The sequence below is a fragment of the Pinus tabuliformis genome, chromosome 2_2 (assembly GCF_031772625.1).
Source record: "Pinus tabuliformis cultivar Carrire ecotype Pingquan chromosome 2_2, CPIR1, whole genome shotgun sequence".
Taxonomy (NCBI): domain Eukaryota; kingdom Viridiplantae; phylum Streptophyta; class Pinopsida; order Pinales; family Pinaceae; genus Pinus; species Pinus tabuliformis.
This window is the reverse complement of record NC_142300.1, coordinates 1,012,771,367-1,012,790,621: the sequence shown is the minus strand read 5'-3', so window position 1 is coordinate 1,012,790,621 and position 19,255 is coordinate 1,012,771,367. Positions and strand designations below refer to the sequence as shown.

At 38.8% G+C, this 19,255-nt stretch overlaps 2 protein-coding genes across 2 annotated transcripts; both read right to left on the bottom strand.

The window, feature by feature from the left end:
• Positions 1 to 8,672: 8,672 nt before the first annotated feature.
• Positions 8,673 to 13,154, bottom strand: LOC149196803 (uncharacterized). Its single transcript, XM_089408435.1, has 2 exons — positions 13,001 to 13,154; positions 8,673 to 11,361 (listed from the first exon to the last, which is right to left on the bottom strand). The coding sequence occupies exons 1-2, from the start codon at positions 13,039 to 13,041 to the stop codon at positions 8,673 to 8,675; spliced, it is 2,730 nt and encodes a 909-aa protein (XP_089264561.1). The 5' UTR covers positions 13,042 to 13,154.
• Positions 13,155 to 14,417: 1,263 nt separating this feature from the next.
• LOC149196802 (uncharacterized) lies at positions 14,418 to 17,483 on the bottom strand. The gene has a single exon (XM_089408434.1). It carries the CDS (start codon positions 17,481 to 17,483, stop codon positions 14,418 to 14,420), a length of 3,066 nt encoding a protein of 1,021 aa, XP_089264560.1.
• Between the last annotated feature and the right edge of the window lie 1,772 nt (positions 17,484 to 19,255).

Genomic DNA, 19,255 nt, shown 5'->3' with positions numbered 1-19,255 from the left:
TTGTATTTATTTCTGTCTCTGAGATGAAATATTTGTATCCCATTATTATACATCTCCACATGGATTTTTTTTTTTCAGAGAGAAAAAACGTTATGTATTATATTAAGAAGATATAAATATCAGATACATAGAATTCGGTAAATGACCATATGGATCCAGCAGCCTTTGATGGATTACATGAGCAATGGAAACATATGTGAAGCTTGCGGGCTTGACAAAAATGGAGAGAAAGATATGTAAAAAGAAGCCGATTGATTTGCCCGGCTAATCCTCCGGGGGCATGAGCGCCGTTATAGAAGTGACGATGGAAGAAAAAGGCAGAGAGCAGCCTTGAAAGATTTTGTTGTTGCGCCATTTCCAGAGTTGCCAGCATGTGAGAATAAGGATAGCATGCCGAGTAGGACATTGTGAGCACCACCAGGCAAAAGCATCCTGCACCGAAACGAAAGAACGTGGCTGGAAACCATACGAGAGTGAGAGATCATACCATATTGCAGAAGATGCTGGGCAATCAAAAAACATATGACAGTTTGATTCTGTCGCAGCAGAGCAAAACTGGCAAGCGCTGGGGCCTTGCCAACCTTTTTTTTGTAAAACCTCCCAGGTGAGGTTTTTATTTGAGAAAAGGAGCCATGCGAAAAGGATGGATTTGAGGGGACATTTAGCTTTCCAGAGGATGACGGGGAAGGAGGGGGGAGGGAGCGGAGGGGGGGGGGGGAGATAGGGCAGAATAGAGACTTTTGACGGAGATGGGGCGGATGGAGGTACCAATGGACCAAGTGAGGCGATCCCGCGTCCCAGATTGAATGAAGGCACTGTGAGTGAAGCGGTTGATGAAAGAGAGCCAGAGGGCACTAAGGCGAGGAGGGAGGCCCAATTGGAGATCAGATTTCCATACAGGCTCTTGGGAGGACCATGCGTGAATAAGTTTATCCCAGGTGAAAAGACCCCTAGCTTGAAAGAAAGAGAGGAGAGGCGGAGGGATCATGGATTCGAGGTTATGGAGGGTGGGATCAATACCAATATAGACATTGGAGCCAGTGAAGATAATCCATTTAAGATGCTGCATAAAAAAAGGATGAAGTTTTCTGAAGCATGACCAGATGGGGGAGCCCGATCGGATACCAAGAGATGCCTTTCTGAACCAGTGTTCGATGGATTTACCTTTTAGGTACTTCTGATTGACAAGAGAGCTCCATGGGCCGGATCCAAAGATGGCTCTGTGCAAAGATTTGCAAATGAGAGCGAGTGCAAAAGATTTCATATTTAGAAGCCCCCAGCCTCCCGCCTTTTTTGGCCTGGAAATGGAATCCATGTTCGCTAGGTGAAATTTCGAATGGAAAGAGCGGCCTCCCCACAGGTAGTTTGCAGCGATAGATTTCATTTTCCTGTAAACTGATGCCGGAAGGAGAAAAAGATGACCCCAGTACACTGCGAGCTGAGAGAGAACAGACTGAACCAAAATGAACCTGCCTGCAAGAGATAAAAGTCGCATTTCCCATCCTGCAATTTTGTTATAGAAGCGGTCCAGCAGCCATTGCCAATCTTGACTGCGGTATCTAGATGCCTTCAAACGAAAACCCAGATAAGTGAACCCGTCTTTTATCTTGCCCAGATTAATACCGAAGCGGTCGGCTATCCAAACAGCCAAATCGGGATTGGTATCGTTGTGATAAAGGACAGACTTGGCCTTGTTAATGTTGAGACCTGTGGCAGAATGGAATTTTTGAAGGATCACAAAAAGAGAGATCCATGTGGACTTGCAGAGCATTGCAAAAAAGAGGATGTCGTCTACAAAAAGATTGTGTGAGAGAGAGATATCACGACACAACTTGACCGGCCGACACCTGCCCTCAGCAACAGCACGATTGATATGGGTGCTAAGAGTGTTCATTACCAGTATAAAGAGGATGGGGGAGAGAGGGCAGCCCTGTCGGAGCCCCCTCTCGGCGCGGAAGAAAGAAGACGGAATGCCATTGATGATGACCGAGAAGGAAGCGCTTTCGACACATGCCATGATCCAACTGATGGCGCGGGGGCAAAGACCAATTTTTGCCAGAAGGATTCTTAGGAAGCTCCAGTCAACACAGTCGAAGGCCTTTTGAAGATCGATCTTGAGGGCAGCAGCATCCATATTTCTAGAGGAGATGGAGAAGAGGCATTCCTGGGCCATGGCGACAGCATCCAGAATGAGCCTGTCCTTAAGGAAGGCATGCTGGTCTTTTGAAACAAAGGCGCCGAGAACTTTTTTCAATCTGTCCGCAATTATTTTAGAGATAACTTTATAGAGAGAGTTGCAAAGAGCGATTGGCCTGAAATCCCCCATGGATAAAGACTTGACTTTCTTGGGAATAAGCGCTATGAAGGAAGCCGATAGTGCACTATTAATATTCCCCGATACACGGGAAGCATCAACCATATCCAGCAGATCCTTTTTGAAGAGATCGTAGAAGTGAATAAAAAATTCGATCGGCCATCCGTCAGGACCAGGGCTTTTGTCCTTTTTAAAGCTCTTGATCGTCTCTGAAAGTTCGCCTTCTGTAATTGGCCTCATGAAGACTTCATTTGCAGCATCATCGAACATCAGAGGGAGAAAATCTACCGCCCAGAAACAGTCATTTAGATCACTGTTCCTTCTCCTGAACTGCTCTTTGAAGTACCTTGTAGCTTCGGCCGAGATATCCTGGTGGGATGATAGGGTGGTACCGTCGCCATTTACGATTTGCCATATAGAGTTTTTGGCTCTTCGAGCATTTGCAAAATTATGGAAAAAACGAGTGTTGTGGTCGCCCTCCTTGAGCCACGTGGCGCGGCTTTTAAGCTTCCAGGTTACTTCCTCTTTTAACAGGAGGTCATTTTTTTTCCTTTCCAGAGATTTGAGAAGGATTTTTGAGTCAAGCGACATACCACAGGAGGGAAACGAGGAGTAGAGGCGGTCTATCTCCTGTTTTGTATCGAGGAGATCCTGATGATCCTTCTTGTTTTGAGAGATCTGCCACGATTTCGCATGTTCCTTCAGCATGTGAATTTTGTCTCTAAAAGTGAGAAGGAAGGCATCCTTGGAGCGGAGAATGTCGGACCAGCTTGTTCTGATGAAGACGTTGAAGGCTTGATCTTGGAGGTGAATTCTATTGAATTTGAAAGAATATCCCATCCGGCGGGACAGTGACGGCCATGATAGAAAGATGGGAACATGATCGGAAGTGGGGCCAGAACCAGTATCAGCATTTGGCATGCCCCATAATTCAATAATGTTGGATTTTAAGAGAAATCGGTCGATTCTCTTTGCAATGTAGGCGGATCCCATTCTGCCGTTGTTCCATGTCGGGGCCATTCTGCCAGGAATAATGTCAACTAAGTCCCTCCGAAGAAATTCCCTTCTCATTTTATGAGCCAGACCATCCACAGCTTTGCCGTGACCCCAGCATTCGTCTGAGTTGAGGGTCATATTGAGATCACCTGGATTGGCCGCTCCGCCTTGACGCGCGCTCCCGCTCCACTCTGGTAGTCGGACAAAAACATGAAGCGATGATCACATCTCCACATGGATTACTAACAACATTACAAAATATACAACATATATGGTGGGTGTCCATAGGATAACTCATCAATATTTCTACAACCTTTTGCTCCTCCCCCTCCAAGGTGATTGTACTAGTAAATTGGAGGAGGCAGAGTTGATGGAAAAAAAAGTAATTCCAACTACCAAATCCGTGAAATTGGATTGCCTCTCCTTCATTGTCTTGGAAAAACATCACCAAGAAACCTTTAGTCGTGAGAGCTAAGTAGCCCACCTAAGATGGCGTGCCATGCCCAATACAAAATGAATCCTCACTTGCCTACTCCTCCTTGTCTTTAACCTCCTCCAACTTAATTTCACTAAATGTCTCACTTTTCTTCCCGTTATTACTTTTTTTATGAAGAAACCATATACTATCAAATCCCACGATGAATTCTTGAGAGGCATAACTGAGAATAATATTTTTTTCTCGCCATGGTTTTGGTTTCGAAAAAAAATAGGAACCTCTTTTCCAAAGCGAAATTGAAACTCTTAAGAAAAATTTAAAAATAGAGCCAATACCACAATGTGTTGAAAATCAAATCTGGGTTGTGCTATTTATGATTAATTCTAGATCCATCCCATAGAAATCTTAAGGAAAGTTTACATAGACTCAACCTTGCATCCATGATCCAAACTCCCATCAGTTCCTGGAAGATAGATCAATGCATATATAAACGTTGATTCTTCATTGCAACCATTAATGAATCTACAAAACCTAATGATTTCCATAAAAATCTATAATTCTCTATATATTAGAGAGACTGAATGGAAAGATGGATTTCAAAAAAATAAATGAATTGAATGGGAATGGAGAGAAAGAAGTGGAGGTATTATATTATATTGGGGTTGATGATGTTCAAGAACATAGGAAGGTAGCCATATCAACACTCACGAGTCATCAACATGGGCAGGAAAATTCAAAATGTGAAAAGTTCGAGGTAAAATTCAAATTCAACTCTATGTAAACTATGGATAATTCATATCATCATGTGTATGGCATATCATCGAGCATAAGCCATGGATGATGAGTTTTAACGATGTAGCCCACGGGAGGCAATGGTGATGGTCGACTAACGAAGGCAATGGCAGTGGTTGATAAACGAAATGTTGTCACATCAATCGAGGAACTGGAAAATACGTCTACCGTATTTTCCAAAAGGTCACAACTCCATCGAATTAAGTTTGAAATACACACTAGTTAAATCTCCCCCCCAGCATACACATTTACATGATTGTAATATATGGTTGTTATATATATTTATATATAAGCATTCGATAAGTCTCGGGCCATTGCCAATAATGCATTGGTCCGTTAGGTAATTGACTCAATAGGAGAATGCACTTATGAACCATGTGATTTCTAATGTTAGCATGGTCAAGGTTAATAACATAGATCTTTTCTTTAAGTGATATTTTTAATCTAAATATCTAGTCAATGAGGCTAGAAAGCTCTCATTAAATTAGATACAATGGAACATTAATATTTATTTCCATAAAGTTTTAGATAGTAGTATTTTTGGTAACTTAGTGTATTGATTATTATTGAGAAATTTGAATTTAAACATTAGTAAACCCTCCCATATTATTAGAGTAAAATTTCCCTAAGCTATGGCCACCTTCTTCCCCTCTTATGGTACCATATCCCCCTTTGTGTGCTTCTTCCCGAATCAACTCTATTCTTTTATTAACTTTTATAATAACAATATTTCAATTGTTAAAATCACTATGACATGTCTTCCTCATGGCATAAAATAAAGAATGATAATTAAAATATCTATGTTGATACATCACCAACTATGAATGATAATTAATTACAATTAATTAGAGGAATTAAAAATGGAAACATTACAAAATGTTGTTAGGCAATTAGAGAGAGAGAGAGAAATTGTTGTATTCACCCTAATAACATGAGTTAAGTAAGGGAATAAAAAATAAGAAAAATATGTAAGGAAATTTTCAGTAATTTTATCAAAGTTGGGAATGGTAATAAAGTTGGAAAGAAAAATAAAAAAGAAAAAAAATGAATGTATTCAACTCACTAACCCCAATATAATATAGAAGCTAACAAATAGGTTGGTTTTTGAATAACTTTATAGAAACTTAACCATAGTTACAAGATGGGAAGTTACAAAATAACTAAATAAAAAGGAAAATGGTTATATTAACCCAATTGAGTAGCCTAAAAGACTAAGAAATAAGTAAAAAGTTTTTCAATTATTTTATGAAAATTTAATATAATTATTTGGTATCGATTTATGTTTGAAAACTTACTTAGTTTATAATGTTGACTTGTATTTTGCTACTTGAACTAAAATTTTACAATTTGCATTACAAAATGAAGATCAATTCTTTAAAACTATTAAAATAAATAAATTTAAATTTAAATCTTACCATATTTAAAAGATATAAATTTATTATTATGATATCAATTTATGAAAATAAATTTCATACACTTTATTTATATTATTATTATTATTGAGTTAGCTTATATTATCGATATAATATTACATATTGCATAATCATGCAATATGTTTCACCATTTTAGGTTAAAAAGTAAAAATAAAAGGAAATATATCTTAAAAAAAAAAATTGTTTAAATATTATATTTTTTTCCAATAAAAAAAATCATATATTTTTTCAAATATAATTATATAATAGAAAAACTAAACCAACCTAATTTTAAATATAATTTGATTTTGATTTTACATTTTCAAAAAAAATGTTAATCAATTTGAAAAATAAATGTTATAAAATTTTTACAATAAAAGTGATTTATTCCTATATAAAAATATATGAAATATAAATTTCAAAAAAAAAATAATGTGACATGTGTTTGTATATATGTGGAGCTAAAAAAACAATAATATTAATATAATTATAATGTTTAAAATTAATATATTAATTAGTGATATTAAAATGAATTAAATATTAGCCCCACAGGGGTAGGCGAGTTGGTAATCACACTGCGGTGAAGTGCCTTAAAAAGGTGGACTGCTCAATTCCCTGTGGAGATCCCAGTGGTTATAGAGGTAGTGGTCAAAATCGACCCCGTGTAATGCGAGTAGCGAAGCTACCCCTATTACCGATTCCATTGTGAAAAAAAAAAAATTAAATTAAATATTAATCAATTTTAAAAATAAATGTTATATTTTTTTAAAAATAAAAGTGATATATATATATATATATATATATATATATATATATAACATAAAATTCTAACAACAAAAAAAACTAAAAAAAACTAATATGACATGTGTTTATATATATAGGGAGAGAAAAAATCAATAAAATTAATATAATTATAATGTTTATCATTAATATAATTATAATGTAGTATTAAAATAAATTAATATAATTCATAAATCATAATATATGAAACATAGAATTCCAACCACCAAAAAAGCTAATGTGACTTGTGTTTGTATGTATGTGGATGGAAAAAAAATCAGTAATATTAATATAATAAAATGAATTAATATAATTCATAAATCATATTTTTTATTTTTTAATAAAATTTACACTCTATTAAACTTTTTTAATTTGATTTATATAATTCTAATTTTAAATTTTATATTTACATAGTATTTCATAACGCATGTTAATAATGAATTACACTAATCTATACACAATTTTAAAATTTATTATTAAATTTATTGAAATTTTAAAATTATAATATATTTTTAAAATTATCACTTTTAAAAATCCTCATAAAAATTGATCTATTTATAAGAACACATTTACTCATTATCCTTTTTCTATATAAATATTTAAATAAAATATAAACTATTTTTCATAATATTTAAATATAAATTATATTTCTTTAGCTTTATTTTAATATAAAAATATTTAAATAAAAAATATATTATTTTTATTTTTTTTATTATTATATATTAATCATTTTCATGTTTTAATAATTATATTAAGAAAATTAATAATAATTAAAATTTTCAAAAACATAATTAATTTTTCGATTAAACAGCTCTATTAAATTGAGGATTATAAAAAAACAACATGATAAAATAATTATTAATTCTAAAATAACATTTTATTTTTTAAGAAAATTTTTCGTGTAAATTACATTTGAAATCATTTGTAGAAACATTTTCCAATCAACACGTGTGATTCATTCTCAAAAACCTTGATATAGACGACAAAAATTTATATTCAACCATATTTCATTTTCTTGAATGGAATAACACCACCAACAATTCAACGATATTTCATTTACTTACAGAACACCACAAACGACATTTAAATTTTTCTTTCCAATGGAATACCACCGATAAAGACTCTTAAATTTGTCCTTCTCGTGGAAGGCCACTCATAAAGACTCTCTTCGAATTTTTCATGCCGTGGGAAGACCATCGATAAGGACTTGAAAAAAAAAAAGGCTATATACCAAAATAAATTATCCTTAAGATCATGGTTCCGGGAACCATGTGACCGGCCCTTAACTAAACTCAAGGACACATCCTACCGCTCTCTGCAATTCAATTAAATTTACAAGCTTCTGGAGAAAAAAAATTCTGCCACTTTCTCACTTCAGACGTGGTTCCATTAGCATTCACAACTATGGCGTGAATGTCAAGGCCACCAGTGTGCCCATCAGCGAGGGTACAGTAGCCAAAGGAGACTGATCTGGGTATATCCCTTCATCAAGATCGTTGAAGGCTTTGTGGGTCATCTTCTGTCTGGGCTATTTTCGAATGTTTGCTGTCATCTATTCCATATAACCATCCAAAACTATGTTTTCCATAGTGTGCGCCATCAAAAATCACCACCTTCACCCACCAAACCCTAGCCATTTATCCAAAGCAATGATGAACTCGTCAAAAATTTCGAAGACCCTACCCCTCCATCCCGGACAAACAGCTAACAGAGTTAGTACACATGAAAATCCCAATCCATAGCTCAATGCTACTGCTATCTCCCACCACAGATCACCACAGATCACCCATATCACTATTCTTTCTGGTCCAAAAGCTCCTATATCAATAGGAAATGCCCTACCTCTGAGTGCGGTTTGAATTATTAATTTACGTGATCGGAAGCAACCGATTGGGTTTACAGCGAAACCTATAAATCTATCACTGATCCAACTAGGACACTTTTACGGGCGAACCCCAGAGATTCGGTTCAAGGAAAGATCCAGGGACTCCGGCTGTCTAATGCTTCCTAATGTCTCAGGAATGGAGCCACTAAGATTGTTCCTGGAGAGGTTCAGAGTCACTAATCCTGTCAGGCAACCTATCTCTGATGGAATGTGGCCTACCAAATTGTTATTTGAGAGATCTATGCTGGTAACAATTGAAGGAATTCGATCAAAATGCATGTCCTGTCCCTTGCTCATTACTTCAACATCAGCGCCATAGAATAAGCCAAGGCCATCCTCTGCATCAGCCTTGTAGGGAGACATCGTCATTCCAAAACCAATTACATATCTTAGGATAAATGGTCCTTTTGGCTGCAACTGATCTACCATACCAGAAAAATTCCCAATTTCCTGGGGAATAAAGCCTGATAAATTGTTGTGAGAGAGGTCTAGAATTTGGATGTGCTTGACCAGGCCTATTTCTTGAGCAATACTCCCCTGTAAATGATTATTTTTCAGGATAAGAATACGAAGCCTTGATAGATGCTTAATCCATCTTGGAATACTCCCCGAAATGTTGTTATCTCCCAGCTCTATGATCTCCAATGCCTTGCAATTCTGTAGAGATGAAGGAAGTAAACCCGTAAGCCTGTTATTATTCATGTGCAAAGTTTGCAAGTTAGGCATATTCCCCAACTCAAGTGGCAATTCACCTGACAGCAGATTGTTTTCCATATTCAAGACAACCAAAGAAGAGCAGTTACCAAAGCGCTGATGAAGGTCTCCTGAGATTTTATTATTTGACAAGTCTAAAATCTCTAGAGAACTGCTTTCCGAAAGAGATTTTGGTAATTCTCCACTGAGACTGTTGTTCGATAAAGATAAGAAGTTTATGTCCCAATGATTTCCAAAAACCTGAGGAGAAAGGGTGCCATTGAAGTGATTGTTGGACAGATCCAGAACTTCCATGGATCCAAAAGTGAGAGGCAGAGGACCCTGTAACTGGTTGCTATGCAAGTCTGCAACTCTGGGGCCCGTCTGAGCTTTTAGATGTATATAAGATGGCAGACTGCCTTCTAAATTATTGTTGGACAAGTTCACTTGAGCAAGGTTGGGAAGACTCCACAGCCAACTAGGTATATTCCCATTCAACCTATTGTTTGAAAGGTCCAGATACACAATCCTGTATTGAGTGGAAAGCCACTGTGGAATTGGCTCCTGCATGTTACAGGAGCTCAGTGACAGCTGTTCTAGGCTAAAGTGTGCAGCGTCATCCGTCACATTTACAGTAAGACCACTGTTAGGCAAGTGCAGAACCTTGAGAAGATGGAAACCCTGAAACAAGTTTTTTGAGATGGTGTCTGAGAAGTTGTTGAATGAAACATCGAGAGTGCCGAGATCTGATAGAAGTCCAAATCCCTCCGGGATTCTACCCATTAGTCTGTTGTGTCCGATGGCAAGGTATTGCAGTGAAGTAAGCCCAGACAGCGAGACAGGGATGAAGCCCTCCAACTGGTTGTGCCTCAGATCAAGATGAATGATGTTAGAGAGATTGCCAAGAGAATCTGGGACCGTGCCAGTCAAGTTATTGAATGAAAGATCTAGAAATTGCAATTTCTGGAGCTTCCCAATACAACTGGGGAGGGCACCTGTGATCTGGTTGTTGGAGAGATCCAGATGGGCTAGTAAAGTGAATCTTGAAACATGACATGTAATTAACCCTCCCAAATTGCAGGATGAAAGGGATAATCGCCAGAGCTGTGCCCAGTTCTTGCTTCCAAAAGCCGAAGTATTTACATTCAGATAATAGTTTCGATCCAGAACAAGTTCTTGCAGATTTGGAACCTCTATAACAGGGCCTCTGAGTGCACATCCACTGAGATTCAATGAAACCAGAGATGTCATATTTGATAACCATGAAGGCATCTGCTGGGAGGAAAATGTATTATAACTCAAATCAAGATGCGAGAGATCTGTAACATTCATAAGCGATACAGGAATAATCCCTCTAAGTCGACAGCCTGACAAGTGAAGATAACGAAGCTCAGGCAGCTGTGAAATACTTTCAGCCCAATTATCGCTCGAGCTCCTGAGATCGACCCCATTGAGTGACAAATACCTCAATGTAGACAAGTTCTGAATCCATGATATGTCTGATACATGTGGCACTGCAGAAGAGATGGTAAAAGTATCACGAGAAAGGCCGAGGTATTCCAGCTTCGACAGATTTCCCAGCTGCCATGGAACGAGACCAACAAATCCAGAATAAGATAAGTCCAAATATATTAGTTTATCCAACAAGCCGAACTCTGCAGGTATGATAACTCCTGAGAAATTGTTCAAGCTGAGGTCCAGTTGCTCCAAGTTTCTTAGTTCCCACAAGGATGGATTTATGGAATCTGCCAGAGCTTGAACATGCATTCCTCTCATATTCAGCTTGGATATCGATCCAGTGAGGTTATCACATTCCACTCCGTTCCACTGGCAGCAATCCTCTCCTACCCATGTAGACAGTGAATTCATGGAATCGTTCAAACTGTCTTTGTCTTTGGATGCTAAGAGGGCGTTTCTCTCATTCTTTCTGCAATGGGAATGGCAAGCAACCAAGCTAATTGACAACAACAAGCCAAGGACCCTGAATAACGAGTAGCTCGAAACCTCTGCAAATGAACCCTTCATGGTTTTGAGTGCTTTCTGTCCCTCAAACCTGTGGTCGGGTACAAGTATTTACAATTAAAGGCAATTGAAAGGGTAGTGAAATTAAAGAATTGTCTCAGACAACTATGAAAGAACTGCTATATCGTTGCTAGTGAAACCACAGCTTTGACCAGGCGAGAAAATAAAAAAAATCAATGATGCAGGTGAAGATACGGAATCCGAAAACGAATGATCATTATTATTTACAAATTATGAAAACAAATCCATCATTACAAACGAATAAAATATGAAATGCTGATCTGGTTCACATTTTTGGCAATAACTGAATAACAATTGAAAAATCTCCCATTAAGATTATACTTTTCCTTTGGCTAGTAAGGGAAAATAAGAATTTCACATAGGAAAACCTCCAAAAGAGACATTGGTATGGGCCGAGCTATTGTGTCATTTGCAGGGCTGCGGAGAAGCACAACATACATTTATTTTTATATTGTCCCAAGGTTGTCTTGCTCTGGCAAAAACTTGCTTCTCATATTGGATTCACATATCAGCATTTCGACCATATCTGGTGAAGCAAACAACAATCTGCATGGCACAATATCCCACTATATTTCTGAGAGGTCTGGAAATGGAGAAATAAGATCATCTTCAACAACCACCGGATTTCTGAATTGCAGGTTTTGGATAACATCAAACTGGCACTCACTACTGGTTCATATCTGCATACTGGACCGAAGGTTTCTTCTCGTAAATCCACCCCCAAAGTGGTCTTCCCGGCCGCCTCTTTTGATGGTGCATCGCCAACACATATTTGCGGCTGTGGTTTCTGGATTGCCTTCTCGCCGTATTCCTATATTTGCGGCTGTGGTTTCTGGATTGCCTTCTCGCCGGATTAGGAATACGGGATACATTGGGGTGCTGGCCGTGGCATGAACACTAAAGCTCAAGTAATGACATTCTGGGGTTTCTTTGGTTCACAAAATTTTTGAACATCTCAATGTTCCCTATATATTGAGATCCCTGTATATATATAGGGAGACTCTAAAATTCTCATTAATTATGTTCTGAGACGGGCACATATCTATCAACCCACTCTTCCAAGTGCAACAACTATGGAATCATTATACGGGTTCATCTATTGAGCACCTAAGAAGAGAGCATAATCATTTTGCAGAAAAACTCTCAGAAAAGGGGGCTTCATGCTAAAGCAGACGGGCTGCACATTGAAATTAAGATGGAGAGACAAATTCTGAACCCCAGGGTGATGACTTTCTCTCGATAAAACTATTTCTTTTGCAGGAATACTCATATGAACATGATGAACTTGCCGAGATACATCATGCTGGACATATTATCAACCCATCTTGTATTTTGATTTGTACATATTACTTTTCCTATGATTGGTTCGTTGATACACTATTTTTCATTATGCCTGCTCAATACTGGTTATGATAGTCTACATTTCTGGGTATGTCAGAATATTTTGACTGGAACAGAAGGATGATATTTATATATTTTATTACATTTATATGTTGCTTCCATATCACATAGGTATGTAGTATTTCTTTTTGATGAATATAGCGATTTTTTCATTAAAAAAAATGACAAAAATTTGTCTTCACTTTTTAATCTTTAAACATCATTGATATTTTAAGTTCAAGATGGCAAAAATCTGATTACAAACTTACTCTGTTGTCAGACTGAAAGCTTCAATCCAATGCAACTCCATTACTTTTAGCTGGCCATCATCCTTCAAATCTCCTTACTAAGTTGTACCACGAATTCAAGAGCTGATATTCTAGGTGGAAGTTTCAACAGCCTTTATGGTTTTGCTATACTGAAAGTTCCGGAAACCAATAAATCCTATACTATTGGGCCATTAATGCATAGGATTTATTGGTTGCCAGTACTTTATGGCTACCATGAGCATGCATGTTGCTTCATGAGCATTCGTTTTCCGATCGCCCCATATTTCCGAGCAGGCGAAAGCCAGAGGGACCCAGAGGAATCTGCAATAGACCCACCCGACTCCCGAGCATGTCTTTTCACCGTATCTAGTACATAATCTCATTAAGTACTTGACTGGTGATCTTTTTCGATCCAACAGACCGGGTATTAAGTACACGATTTGAATTTTAAATTTCCCCGCCATAGATTTAAATTTGAATTTTCCCACCCGCCCACTGCCTCTGCGTTATTTTGATTTCTTCTTGATTAAACCCTAAATCTGAGTGCTGGAGGAGCCGTGAGGGCACCATGGCAAAAGAAGCCTAAAGGACACCAGGCGGTTTAACATATTGTCGAAAGAGGTCGGCGTCCCTCTGGTGGCATTTTCGCTCAATGGCAGTAACAGGCACGATGAGTATGAGATTTCTGACCACCTCAGAAGGTTCGGGTGGATCATGCCCGCATACACCATGGCTCCCGACTCGCAGCACGTCACCCTTCTGCGTGTGGTGGTTCATGAATATTTCAACGAGAGTCTCGCAGAATGAATGGTTTGTGACATAGAGGTGTTGCAGGAACTTGATGCGCTTCCTCCAAAACTAGTGAAGGAAGTGACGACCTCTTTGGCAGAAAGCCATCCTCAACTCAAAGATGACAAAGACATTAGCGTTGCAAAGTTTAAGTCATCAGATCTGTTTCATGAGACCCTGTACTCTCATGGAAGATATTTGTTTTTTTTTTTCAGGGCAGAAAAAGCATAATATTATTTATATAAGAGATATAAAAGAGTCTGCATGGTACATTCAGCCAGGATACATATGTTGCTGTGACATAGCAACTGTTCATCAATGAGAGAAACAAAACATATCTCCGATATATCAGATTATGCCATGGCCGATAGAGCATTTTGAGCATATAGAAAAAAATCGGCATATATCGGATAATGACCAAAATACAAAAACTAGATCAGTGAAAAAGATCTCCATCCGATAGGATAAAGAGAAAAACTACTGACTGCCATACCCATAATAGATCATAGTGATGTGGAAATACCTGTTCAATAACCAAAAACACATAACGTAATAGATCATAGTCCCTTGCAATTGAAAACAGATAGCGCAACAGAAAAAAACAGATAGAAAGTATGAGCATTGAAAACTAGAAGTAGGGAGGGAAAAAGTCCTGTATGAAGAAATATTTGCCATCTGAGGAAACCTGTAAGTGCCACAAACCCGGATCATCGTGAAGGCCTTTTTTTGAGAGACGATCAACTTCTTGGTTTAGCTCCCTGCGAATGTATTTTATAGAGCCACCAATTAAGGAGGTCCATAAAAACCTGATCCGATCGAGCCAGCCAGCGAGATGTGCCTTGGAGATAGTGTTTTTTCCGGCAACGAAATTGACCAAGACTTGAGAGTCACCATATATTGAGACATCATGGAGATCTAAAAAGAGACAAAAACTCAAGAGTCCAGTGAGAGCCATCGCTTCGGCCATCATGTTTGTACCTCTTCCCCCATTCCAATGAATGGAGAAAGAACTGTCTTCATCAGTCACTATATGAAAACCACAGCCACAAATGCCGTTCTGTTCGGCCCCATCAAAAAAAGCCCTGGGCAGAGAGGAAGGCATCTTTTGAGATTTTATATCCTGAGACTCCTTTATCATAGGGGAGGGTAACAGAATATCCTCATAAAGCGCACATATGTTGAAGAAAATATCCAGCAACGGAGATCTTTTATTTTTGAAGATAAAATCATTCCGCCACCTCCAGATACACCAAAGTGTAATGATAAAAATGGATCTCCAAGAAACAATTTGCTTACTACACCATATAAAAGCATCCATGATCGACGAGGGAGGATCGAACTGAAACCCATAAAACTTTTCCAAGAGCAACCAAATATGCCGAGATTCCTTACAGAGTAAAAAAAGGTGAGAGTTGTCCTCCTCCGCAGAACTGCATAAGGGACATAAACCTGGACCCAGCCAACCACGCTTTTTTAAATTCTCCCATGTAAGATTTTTATTATGAAATGTCAGCCAGGAAAAGAAAACCATTTTAGACTGGCATCCCGTTTTCCAGAAAATGCTTGGGAAAGAAGAGATACTTTGTTGCCGACTATCAGAAATCAAAAGCCGATATATATCCCGAACATTGATGGATTCCACCCCATCAGAGTTCCGCCATATGAGGTAGTCATGTTTAGTTGTTTGAAAAATCCCACCATTTCTGAGCTTTGATTTAATATGATCCCATGATAAAGCAATATCCACCGGCATATTCAGACATTCAACCTCACACCAGATAGGAAAAGGGCCTTGCCAACTGCTAATCAGACCATCCCAAAAAAAAATGCCCTTCCTGTGCAAAAAATCCAACAAAAAGTCTGGTATGCAAATCTCCTCTTTACCACACAGAAAGGAGTCTCTTCCAACCAGAATCCTATCCCCCGATTGAAACCGCCATATCAGGTTCTTCAGGAACAATTTCTCAACTTTGCGCAGACTCAACCAAATCGGCGATCCATGAGCAGGGCCAATGCATCCTTTTCTGATCCAAAAGGAAAGATCTTTTCTTCCCAGATATTTTTCCTGAATAATAGAACTCCATATACCATGATCATATATGCCCCTCCATAATGACTTGCAGAGCAGGGCCTTTCCAAAAGACCTCATGTCTAATAGACCCCAACCACCAATGCTTTTTGGAGCAGATATAAAAGAGAGCTTCGAGAGATGATACTTCCTTCGCCCAGTCTGACCACCCCAAATGAAATTGGCAGTGAGTCTGTTCATAGATTGGATGATACTCGAAGGAAGGTAAAAGAGGTGAGCCCAGTACACAGCCAACTGATTTAGGACCGATTGCGCCAAAACAACTCGCCCAGCCAATGAAAGACATCTGAATTCCCACGACGAAATCTTCTTGAAATATCGCTCGGGAATCCACAGCCAATCAGATCTAGAGTAACAATGAGTCTTTAACATGAAACCCAGGTATTTGATACCCAAGCTAATGGATTGCACTTCATAACCAAACAAAACCGACAACCATGCCAGGTCTTCCTGATTAATATCACTGTGATATATTACGGACTTTGAACTATTTACCTGTAATCCCGATGCCTTTTGAAAATTGTGGAGTATATCATAGTAGCACAACCAAGTGAGTCTGCAAAAAATGCCGAACAAAATAACATCATCGACAAACAGATTGTGGGAGATAGAGATGTTCCGGCATAATTTCAACGGGGAGCACCTGTTTTCCTCAACCGCCTTGTTTATGTGCAGACTGAGAGAATTCATGGCCAATATGAATAAAAGAGGAGACAGAGGACATCCCTGTCGGAGGCCACGAGATGCAAGGAAGAAGGCCGTAGGCATTCCATTGACAATGACAGCATAATTTACCTGTTCAACACAAGCCATGATCCAGTTGATCATGTTTGCTCTTAAACCCACCTTTTCTAATAAACATCTAATAAAAGCCCAATCCATGCAGTCGTAGGCTTTGCAGAGATCGATTTTCAGGATGACAGCATCACATTTTTTCTCCCGAATGGAAAAAAGACCTTCTTGAGTTGTAGCAACCGCATCTAAGATGTTCCTCCCTTGCAAGAAAGCATGTTGATTCTTTGATAAGTGAAGAGACAGTGTTCCTTTGATCCTGTCAGCTATAATTTTAGATATAATTTTATATGATATGTTGCATAGAGAAATAGGACGGAAATCTGAGAATGAGGAGGCATTTTCTTTTTTAGGAATGAGGGCAATATAGGTGGATGTTGTCTTCTGATTAATGCAGCCCGACATTCTGGATTCTTCCACCATTTTAAGCAAGTCAGATTTGATAATGTCAAAAAAATGACAAAAGAATTCTATTGACCACCCATCCGGTCCAGGACATTTGTCCTTTTTAAAGATCTTTAAAGTCCTCAGCAATTCCTCCTCAGAAACAGGTTGAAAGATCTGATCATTAATGTCGTCGTTGAACATCCTAGGATACAACTCAATTCCCCACAGGATATCCCGAAAAGACCTGTCTTCTGTTCTCTTATATTGATTTTCAAAAAACCTCACAGCCTCCCTTGAGATTTCCTCTTGAGAATACAAGAAACCCCCCTTTCCATCACTGATTTTCCAAATAGAATTTCGCTCCCTTCTTGCATTCGCAAATCTATGAAAAAACTTTGTGTTTTTGTCTCCTTCTCTCAACCACATGACCCTACTCTTCAGCCTCCAAGATAATTCTTCTTGTTCTAATATCTTGGTTTTCTTTCTTTGTAACTCATTTATGCGGCATCGCTGCTAAAAAGATATGCTATTTGATGCCATGGCATCCGAAGCATCATCTATTACTTTTTGGATTTTCCGTAACATCAACCTGTTAGATTGTCTCTTCTTGAATTGCCAATCTTTAACCACCTTTCTAATTATGTCCATTTTTTCTCTGAAAGACATAATCAAAAAGCGAGGATTAGAAGGCAGCCATTCACACCAGAGATTATTTATGAGAGCATTGAAAGCCGGATCCTCCAAGAAGGTCCTATTGAATTTGAAGGAATAACCCTTTCTAAAACCTTTTTCCTTCCATCCCAATACAATCGGACGATGATCAGAAATAAACACCCTTTCAATAGATGAGCAGGGCATGCCCATCTTGTCAATCAAAATAACATGAAGGATAAAACGATTAAGGCGTTTCGCGACGTAGGCCTCTCCAGACCTTCCATTTTCCCACGTCGGAAACATCTGAGCCGGGATGATATCCACAAAATTTCTACACAGCAGCTCGTTTTTAAGCTTTTCCGCCAATGGGTCCTTTCTCTGTTTCGAACCCCAAATTTCATCCATATTTAGAGTAAAATTGAGGTCCCCTGCAATCAATAGATTTTCAATGTCAAGAATCTCAGAATCAAAAAGCTTCTCCCAGAAAGGCTCTCTATTCCTGTAAGGAGCATAAACATTTAAAATATTTATGGAGACATTTTGACCCCGGATCTGAGCCGAAATCAAAATTCCTGCCATGCACCTGTAAGTTTTTGCCATGATCCAAACCGGATCCCAAAGGACAACTAAACCACCGGAGAGTCCATTAGCATCAACAGCCGATATATACCAAGAAGGGAACATTTTTCTAAAATAAGAAATGGAAACAGAAGTTGAATGCATAGATTCCTGAATCAAGATAATCTTTGGACTAACAGAGGTGAAAAGATCTCTTAACTCCAAAAAAAATTTCCCCGCCCCCAACCCCCTAATGTTCATAGATAACATAAAATTCATTTAGGAAGCTTCTCGGCCCAGCTTGCTCTAAGAGGCCTCTCGTCAGTCATATCAACAATAGGAACATCAGTAAGCGATAAGTTACGGATACCCCTGCCAGCACCTTCCCCCCTACCACGAAAGTGTCTACTGCCCCTTCCATTTTTCCTCCTTACAGTGATGTTGCTGGCAGAGTTGGGACTAATGAAGGGAGGGGCCTTTGATCCAGGTTTATGGATAGTAAGAGCTTTCAATTCCAGCGACTTCTTTGAAAGCAAGAAGTCCAAGTCACTGCCAATTGAATTAGTCGGAGAAGAAGTCGGAGAGTTAGCCGGGGTGGGAGAAAACAAAACATCCTTTCCTTTTCCCAACAAAGAGCAAGACAAATTAGGTGCAGGCGAAGAATGATCTGGGAGAGAATCGCAACTGCTGAGAAGAATGGGAGGAGGAACCGGAGGCGGGTTAGGAACCTCGTGATCAGAGATCGGTTCAATAGGATGGGAGGGCCTGAAAGGGATCGAAAAAGGAGCATCCTCTAAAGGGGGCATCGAAGGGGATATGGGATCCACTGGAGCAGGAGGCTCCGAATGCGGAGGGAGGCCATGCGGATCAGCAGGAGAAGATACCAAACAGTCCTCCGATCCATAGGAAGACCGACTCTTCGACGAAGGAAGAAAATCCGAGTCAGGGAAAGGGGAGGACCCCTTACCATGACGATTCCGCCTATA